Source organism: Brachyistius frenatus, unplaced genomic scaffold, assembly GCF_029030835.1.
Source record: "Brachyistius frenatus isolate BFR_SWC_R1_liver_20210118 unplaced genomic scaffold, ASM2903083v1 Contig_579, whole genome shotgun sequence".
NCBI classification, from domain to species: Eukaryota; Metazoa; Chordata; class Actinopteri; family Embiotocidae; genus Brachyistius; species Brachyistius frenatus.
The window spans coordinates 5,355-15,000 of record NW_027211178.1 but is presented as its reverse complement, the minus strand read 5'-3'; the positions used below and the strand labels follow the sequence as shown (position 1 = coordinate 15,000).

Genomic DNA, 9,646 nt, shown 5'->3' with positions numbered 1-9,646 from the left:
CCATCTGTAGACTGGTTTTACGAAGCCAGAGTTTAAAATCTACTTTGTACAAAGTTTTTCTGACTTCTTACAACAAAGGGTTGAAACCAGCTCTGAGTCTCGAGGACCAAAACCCATCCATCAATAAGGAATCTGATCCATTCTGGTGCTAGTCCTGAAGACAGCTGTGACTCTGAAGGTGAGTTTTTGTGGTAACAAACAATAAAAGAATAGCAGGCAGAGATGTTCAGGTCAACATTGAATATTTCACCTGAAAATCTCTTCCTGCTCTGATTTTATTTTTATTTTCCTCCATTCGAGGAGAAAAACATTAAAACTAGCGAACCTGCTGGAACGTGATGGAAACAGGTGGAAGCAGCCATCAAATAGGAACAGGAACTGCTTTATTTGTATTACTAATTCAGAGGACGTCATGCTGAGAGAATGTGGCCACAATCCAGTGTTTGTTAACACTCTTTTTATATGAAATACTCTAAACATGAACGTTGATGCTTTATCAGCTTTCAGAGATAATATACTCTCCTTCAGGACTTTAGAACACGTCTGGTTCAAATACGACAAAATACAGACAATAATATGGATTTCATATTGATGTTAAGATGATTCTTTAACAGAAGGGACGTCACTGCTCGTCTCCCAGACCTCCTGGAGCATCTCTGTCTTCAACACTGAAACACAGTAAAGTCTCTTTGACTCCTCTAATCACAATTATCTGTGTTCAACACTGAACCATACAGCTGCTCACAGCTTCACAGAGCTTTCTATAAACAGGACACACATACACACACGTGCAGTAACACAGCTCCTCCCACACACTCCTCATCCGACAGCACCGGGATAAAAGTTCACATTTTTCCATAACAAGCCGTCAGTATCAGAAGTCTGCAGAGAGGATGTTTCTCACAATCACATCAGATCTCAGAGAGCAGCTTCAGAGACGCTCTTAGAAAATGTCTCCTGTCCGTCTGTCCACACCTGGTACTGACATGTATTAAACTGTATTAACCTGTATTAACATGGTACTAACCTGTACTAATCTGGTACTGACATGTATTAACCTGGTACTGCCATGTATTAACCTGTATTAACCCAGTACTAACATGTATTAACCGGGTACTAACATGTACTAACCTGTTACTGACATGTATTAACCTGGTGATAACATGTATTAACCTGGTATTAACGTGTACTGACCTGGTACTGACATGTATTAACCTGGTACTGACATTTACTAACCTGGTACTGACATGTACTAACCTGGCACTAACATGTATTAACCTGTACTAACCTGGTACTAACATGTATTAACCTGTACTAACCTGGTACTAACATGTATTAACATGTATTAACCTGGCACTAACATGTATTAACCTGATACTGACATGTATTAACCTGTATTAACCTGGTACTAACATGTACTAACATGTATTAGGTTAGGTTGGGTTAGGTAGTTACTTTATTAATCCCCGAGGGGAAATTTCTTCGCTACAGCAGCATAAGCAATAAGATAATAATAGAATAATAGAAAGCAATAAAATAGCAGTAAAAATATTAAATATAAAATGCACAGTATATGCAGTACAGTATATATCTATATATATTATATACAAACAACCAAGAAACACAGTCAACAGTGTTATTGTTGTGTGATGGATTTTGCCAGAGGTGAGTTATTGTACAGTCTTATTGCGGTCGGCAGGAATGATCTCCTGTATCTGGAATGATCTCCTGTATCTGGAATGATCTCCTGCATCATCAGGAATGATCTCCTGTATCTAGAATGATCTCCTGTATCTGGAATGATCTCCTGTATCAGGAATGATCTCCTGTATCTGGAATGATCTCCTGTATCTGGAATGATCTCCTGTATCTGGAACGATCTCCTGTATCAGGAATGATCTCCTGTATGTGGAATGATCTCCTGTATCTGGAATGATCTCCTGTATCAGGAATGATCTCCTGTATCAGGAATGATCTCCTGTATCTGGAATGATCTCCTGTATCTGGAATGATCTCCTGTATCAGGAATGATCTCCTGTATCAGGAATGATCTCCTGTATCTGGAATGATCTCCTGCATCATCAGGAATGATCTCCTGTATCTAGAATGATCTCCTGTATCTGGAATGATCTCCTGTATCAGGAATGATCTCCTGTATCTGGAATGATCTCCTGTATCTGGAACGATCTCCTGTATCAGGAATGATCTCCTGTATGTGGAATGATCTCCTGTATCTGGAATGATCTCCTGTATCAGGAATGATCTCCTGTATCTGGAATGATCTCCTGTATCTGGAATGATCTCCTGTATCAGGAATGATCTCCTGTATCTGGAATGATCTCCTGTATCTGGAATGATCTCCTGTATCTGGAACGATCTCCTGTATCAGGAATGATCTCCTGTATGTGGAATGATCTCCTGTATCTGGAATGATCTCCTGTATCTGTCCTTGTGACAGTGGAGCTAGAGGAGTCTTTTGGAGAACGTCCTCCTCTGTCCCTGCAGCAGGTGGAGAGGGTGGTCAGGATTATCCAATATGGATAATAGTTTCCTCAGCATCCTCCTCTCCACCACCTTTTCCAGGCTGTCCAGATTGCAGCCGATGATGGAGCCGGCCTTCTTAACCAGTTTGTTAAGTCTGTTGGTGTCTCCGGCTCCAATGCTGCCCCCCCCTCTCCTCCCCAGCAGACCACAGCGAAGTACAGTTCACTGTCCACAACAGATGGTAGAACATCTCCAACATCTTGCTGGACACATTGAAGGATCGAAGTTTCCTCAAGAAAAAGAGTCGACTCATCCCCTTCTTGTAGACAGCGTTGATGTTGGTCTTCCAGTTCAGTCTGTTGTCATGGAGACACCAGGTACTTGTACTCCTCCACCATGTCCACCTCCTCTCCCAGAACTCTCAGCGGTTGTGGAGCCATCGTCTTCCTCCTGAAGTCGACCACCATCTCTCTGGTCTTGGCCACGTTCAGGAGCAGGTGATTCCTTCCCGCCCACTCCACAAAGTCCTCCACTACTGCCCTGTACTCATCCTCCCGTCCATCCCTTATACACCGTCCACTGCAGAGTCATCAGAGAACTTCTGCAGATGTCTTGACTCTGAGTTGTTCTGGAAGTCAGTGGTGTAGAAGGTGAACAGGAAGGAGACAGAACAGTTCCCTGAGGAGCTCCAGTACCACTGACCACCGTATCAGACAGCACACTGCCCAGACGGACAAACTGTGGTCTGCCTGTCAGGTAGTCAGTGATCCAGGAGACGGTGGATGTGTCCACCTCCACCACCCGCAGCTTCTCACTCAGCAGCAGTGGTTGGATGGTGTTGAATGCACTGGAGAAATCAAAGAAAGTGATTCTCACAGAGTCACCGGTTCCATCCAGGTGAGACTGAGCTCGTTGCAGCAGGTAGATGATGGCGTCGTCCACTCCCACATGAGGCTGGTACGCAAATTGCAGAGGGTCCAGAGAAGATTTCACCAGCGGTCTGAGGTGGGCCAAGACCAGCCTCTCCAGCATCTTCATCACATGAGATGTGAGGGCAACCGGTCGGTAGTCGTTGAGGCCGGATGGAGTCGTCTTCTTAGGGACAGGAACCAGGCAGGACGTCTTCCACAGCACCAGGACTTCCTCCTGCTTCAGGCTCAGGTTGAAGAGGTGTTGTAGGACCTCAGCCAGGTGGACGGCGCAGGTCTTCAGGACCCCGGGGCTGATGCAGTCAGGTCTTCAGGACCCCGGGGCTGATGCCGTCAGGTCCTGCAGCCTTGCGCTGGTGGAGTCTGGTGGAGTCTCTCCAGCTGTCTCCTAACCTGGCACTAACGTGTATTAACCTGTACTAACCTGGTACTAACATGTACTAACGTGTATTAACCTGTACTAACCTGTATTAATCTGTACTAACCTGGTACTAACATGCACTAACATGTATTAACCTTGAGAGGAGACCTGAAGGACGGATAGTGCAACAGAGATGACCTGAGGGACGGACAGAAGGACAGAGATGACCTGAGGTACGGACAGATGGACAGAGACACAGCCGGCCAATTACAGTGCTCATATCTCATCAAAGGGGTCAGAGGTCAACTAACATCCACCATCTGTCTTCATCTGGTGTCCCTTTCAGGATCTGTTGCCTCATTACCACACACACAGATACACACACACACACACACACACACACACACACACACACACACACACACACACACACACACACACACACACATACACCAGAGTGAGGTGATTTAATCAGGTTCAATCAGTGTGTGTGTGTGTGTGTGTGTGTGTGTGTGTGTGTGTGTGTGTGTGTGTGTGTGTGTGTGTGTGTGTGTGTGTGTGTGTGTGTGTGTGTGTGTGTGTGTGTGTGTGTGTGTGTGAAACAGCAGGTGTTTGAGACGACTGACGTTTAATTTCCCAGCTGACTGAGGACGGATGTCTTCCAGGTATATCAACACTCAAATACACTCAGTCCAGAGGACTTCAGTCCCACAGCAGAACCTCAACCCGTCTGTGTTTACTAGTGTTTATGGCTCACTGGACCAGCCACCAGCAATGTGATTAAGGAGAGGACTCACCCTCACACTGCTTGCCGTCTCCCTTGTAGCCGGGCTTACAGATGCAGTTGTAGGACTTTGGTGTGTTCTGGCAGAGGGCGTCGATGTGGCAGTCATCTGAACCCTCAGAACACTCGTCTGCTTCTGCACACACATAAAATATCAAAACATCAAAATCTAGTCAGACCCGAGAGGTTCTTCAGTGATGATGATAATTATGATGAAGCTCTGATCATCTCGATCAGTACCATGACGCTTTAAAGAGGACTGAGTTTAGTTAAAGAGGACCGAGTTTAGTTAAAGAGGACCGAATTTAGTTAAATAGGACAACGTTTAGCAAAAGAGGTCCGATTTTAGTTGAAGAGGACTGAGTTTAGTTAAAAAGGATGGAGTTTAGTTAAAGAGGTCAGAGTTTAGTTAAAGACGACCAAGTTTAGTTAAAGAGGGCCGAGTTTAGTTAAAGAGGACCGAGTTTAGCTAAAGAGGGCCGATTTTAGTTAAAGAGGACCAAGTTTAGAGGACTGAGTTCAGTTAAAGAGGACCGAGTGTAGAAGACCGTTTTTAATTCAAGATGACCGACTTTAGAGGACTAGGTTTAGTTAAAGGGGACCGAGTTTAGTTAAAAATGGCCAAGTTTAGAGGACTGAGTTTAGAGGACCGAGTTTAGTTAAAGATGACCGAGTTTAGAATATAAATATAAAATGCACAGTATATACAGTACATTATATATCTACATATATTATATACAAACAAACCAAGAAACACAGTCAACATATATATGTATATATATATATACAGTACAGTATATATCTATATATATTATATACAACAAACCAAGAAACACAGTCAACAGTGTTATTGTACTGTGATGGATTTTGCCAGAGGTGAGTTATTGTATTGTTTAGTTAAATAGGACAACGTTTAGTAAAATAGGTCCAATTGTAGAAGACCGTGTTTAATTCAAGATGACCGAGTTTAGAGGACGGAGTTTAGATGACTGAGCTTAGAGAACCGAGTTTAGTTAAAGAGGGCCAAGTTTAGTTAAAGGGGACCGGGTATGGTTAAAGAGGACAAAGTTTAGTTCAAGAGGACCGACTTTAGTTAAAGAGGACAAAGTTTAGTTAAAGGGGACCGAGTATAGTTAAAGAGGACAAAGTTTAGTTAAAGAGGACCGAGTTTAGAGGACTGAGTTTAGTTAAAGAGGGTCGAGTTTAGAGGACCATGTTTAATTCAAGATGACCGAGTTTACAGGACTGAGTTTAGAGGACCAAGTTTAGTTAATGAGGACCAAGTTTAGAGGACCGTGTTTGCTTCAAGATGACCGAGTTTAGAGGACCGAGTTTAGTTAAATAGGACAACGTTTAGTAAAAGAGGTCCGATTTTAGTTGAGGAGGACCGAGTTTAGTTAAAAAGGACGGAGTTTAGTTAAAGAGGACAGAGTTTAGTTAAAGAGGACCGAGATTAGCTAAAGAGGGGCGATTTTATTTAAAGAGGACCGAGGTCGGAGGACCGAGTTTAGTTAAAGAGGGTCGAGTTTAGAGGACCATGTTTAATTCAAGATGACTGAGTTTAGAGGACTGAGTTTAGAGGACCGAGTTTAGTTAATGAGGACCAAATTTAGAGGACCGTGTTTAATTCAAGATGACCGATTTTAGTTAAAGAGGACAGAGGTCGGAGGACCGAGTTTAGTTAAAGAGAACCAAGTTTATAGGACCCTGTTTAATTCAAGATGACTGAGTTCAGAGGACTGGGTTCAGAGGACCGAGTTTAGTTAAAGAGTGCCAAGTTTAGTTAAAGGGGACCGAGTTTGGTTAAAGAGGACAAAGTTTAGTTAACGAGGACCGACTTTAGTTAAAGAGGACAACGTTTAGTTAAATAGGACAACGTTTAGTAAAAGAGGTCCGATTTTAGTTGAGGAGGAGCGAGTTTACTTAAAAAAGATGGAATTTAGTTCAAGAGGACGGAGTTTAGGAAAAGGGGACCGAGTTTAGTTGAAGGGGACCGAGTTTAGTTAAAGAGGACAAAGTTTAGAGGACCGTGTTTAATTCAAGATGACCGAGTTCAGAGGAGTGAGTTTAGTTAAAGAGGACCGAGTTTAGTTAAAGAGGACAAAGTTTAGAGGACCGTGTTTAATTCAAGATGACTGAGTTTAGAGGAGTGAGTTTTGATGAGTGAGTTTAGTTAAAGAGGACCAAGTTTAGTTAAAGGGGACCGAGTTTAGTTAAAGAGGACCGATTTTAATTAAAGAGGACCGAGGTTAGTTAAAGGGGACCGAGTTTAGTGAAAGGGGACCAGGTTTAGAGGACTGAGTTTAGTTAAAGAGGACCGAGTTTAGAGGACCGTGTTTAATTCAAGATGACTGAGTTTAGAGGACCAAGTTTAGTTAAAGAGGACCAAGTTTAGTTAATGAGGACAAAAATTCTACACAGAATACCTCACAATGACAACATGAAAAAAGTTGTTTTGAAATTTTTGCAAATTTTTTAAAAATAAAAAAAATGAAAAAAAGCACATACATAAGTATTCAGAGCCTTTGCCATGACACTCAAAATTGAGCTCAGGTGTATCCTGTTTCCACAATTTAATCCATTTTGGAATAAAGCTGTAACATAACAAAATGTGGAAAAAGTGAAGCGCTGTGAATACTTTAAGAATGCACTATAGTTTAGTTAAAGACGACCATGTTTAGTAGAAGAGGGCCGAGTTTAGAAGACCAAGTTTAGAGAACTGAGTTTAGTTAAGGGTGTCCATTTGTCCATCGGCCCATGTGTCCACTCTGACCGTCATTCAGACCGCAGTGATCCAGAATCAGAGGAGAACCTTCAGGTCAGAGGTCAGGAACTCAAACAGCTCTGAAACTGCAGCTGTCTTAAAACCAGAGATCTTTAAAAGCATCAGAATCTCAGCAGAACCGAGACATCAGAACCAGGAGGGAGGAGTGAACGTCCAACATCCGTTTGCAGGGACAGACAGTAGGACAGACAGCGTGGACATATTGGGCTCCTCCTGATGCTCCTCCTGATGCTCCTCCTGATGTTCCTCCTGATGCTCCTCCTGGGACACTGACCAACTTCCTGAACTAAAAATGAACTATAATTAAACTTAAAATAAACTACAAAAAAACTCAAAATAAAAAAATAAAATAAACTACAAATATACTACAAATAATCTCAAAATAAGATACGAATGAACTAAAAATAAACTATAAATAAACTCCAATTAAACACCAAATAAACTAGAGGTAAACTCCAAGTAAACTGCAAGTAAACTCCAAATAAACTATAAACTCCAAATAAACTCAATAAACTACAAGTAAACTCCAAATAAACAACAAATAAACTATAAATAAACTCCAGTAAACGACCAGATTAAAAATTATTAAAGAAATGACAGCAGACACATTCAGTCTGCCTGTAGTTTTCTCATCAGTCCGCCGCGGTTCTTCCGTCGGATCCGGACGGTTCAGCGGTACCACAGAACCCGTGCGGTCCTGTTCTAAAGGTAAAACCTCCGGTGGTTATGTGTGATTGGAGCTTCCTCTCCCGGTCTGCCGGTCAGACTGAAAGTATTCGGTGTACCGTGCACGGTGAGGACAGAGCGGATCTCTTACCTGCCGCCCCGCCGTCCCCCATCACCCCGCCGGTATTCACGAGGAGGAGACACCAACACACGAGCCGCGGGAAACAAGCGCTCCCCATGCTGACAGACGGACTGAGGATCCAGCAGCCTTCCCGGTCCGGACGGACTCGGTGTGTGTGTGTGTGTGTGTGTGTGTGTGTGTGTGTGTGTGTGTGTGTGTGTGTGTGTGTGTGTGTGTGTGTGTGTGTGTGTGTGTGTGTGGCGGAGTGTGTGTGTGTGTGTGTGTGTGTGTGTGTGTGTGTGTGTGTGTGTGTGTGTGTGTGTGTGTGTGTGTGTGTGTGTGTGTGTGTGTGTGTGTGTGATAGGAGAGGAGGAGGACTGGCAGCGAGAGGTAGAGGAGGGGGTTAGGGGGGGTACTCCGAGCTCTCTGATTGGCTGGTTGGTGCCAGTAGGAGAGAGAGAGAGAGAGACAGAGCTGTGTGTGTTCAATACCTAAAACTTCAGAATGGGAATGATATAAAAACTTTTATTTTGAAAACGACTTGAGGTTTATAGCAGCAGTTTCCAAACTGAGGGTCAGGACCCCGAAGAGGTCTGACAGACGGACAAATGGACAGACGGACAAATGGATGGAGAGACAGCCTTCTGTGCCAATTCCTGTCCTGTCTGTGGTCCATTCTGAGGTCCGATCTGTGGTCCATTCTGAGGTCCGGTCTGTGGTCCATTCTGAGGTCCGGTCCGTGGTCCGGTCCGAGGTTCATTCCGAGGTCCGGTCTGTGGTCCGGTCTGAGGTCCATTCTGAGGTCCGGTCCAAGGTCCGGTCCGTGGTCCGGTTTGAGGTCCAGTCTGTAGTCCATTCTGAGGTCTAGTCCGAGGCCATTCTGAGGTCCGGTCTAAGGTCCGGTCTGAGGTCCGGTCTGTAGTCCATTCTGAGGTCCAGTTCGAGGTCCGGTCTGAGGTCCATTCTGCGGTCCGGTCTGAGGTCCATTCTGAGGTCCAGTCTGAGGTCCGGTCCGAGATCCATTCTGAGGTCCGGTCTAAGGTCCGGTCTGAGGTCCATTCTGAGGTGTGGTCTGAGGTCCGGTCTGTGGTCCATTCTGAGGTCCGGTCTGAGGTGTGGTCTGAGGTCCGGTCTGTGGTCCATTCTGAGGTCCGGTCTAAGGTCCGGTCTGAAGTGCATTCTGAGGTCCGGTCTGAGGTCCTGTCTGAGGTCCGGTCTGAGGTCCTGTCTGAGGTCCGGTCCGGTCTGAGGTCCATTCTGAGGTCCGGTCTAAGGTCCGGTCTGAGGTCCTGTCTGAGGTACGGTCTGAGGTCCTGTCTGAGGTCCGGTCCGGTCTGAGGTCCGGTCTGAGGTCCTGTCTGAGGTCCGGTCTAAGGTCCGGTCTGAGGTCCTGTCTGAGGTCCGGTCTGAGGTACGGTCTGACGTCCGGTCTGAGGTCCATTCTGAGGTCCTGTCCATTGGTCCAGGTGTCCATTCTGACCGTCATTCAGACCGCAGTGATCCAGAATCAGAGGAG

At 44.8% G+C, this 9,646-nt stretch overlaps 1 protein-coding gene across 1 annotated transcript in view; it reads right to left on the bottom strand.

Annotated features, from left to right (window-relative positions):
* The window catches only part of LOC138614807 (signal peptide, CUB and EGF-like domain-containing protein 1), a 29,183-nt gene extending 20,791 nt beyond the window's left edge, over nt 1-8,392 (bottom strand). Inside the window, exons 1-2 of the mRNA XM_069688388.1 lie at nt 8,161-8,392; nt 4,572-4,694 (exon numbers count right to left, since the gene is read on the bottom strand). Coding sequence (XP_069544489.1) covers nt 4,572-4,694; nt 8,161-8,248 — 211 coding nt within the window. The 5' untranslated portion in view covers nt 8,249-8,392. The remainder of the gene's footprint in view (nt 1-4,571; nt 4,695-8,160) is intronic.
* Nucleotides 8,393-9,646: the final 1,254 nt, after the last annotated feature.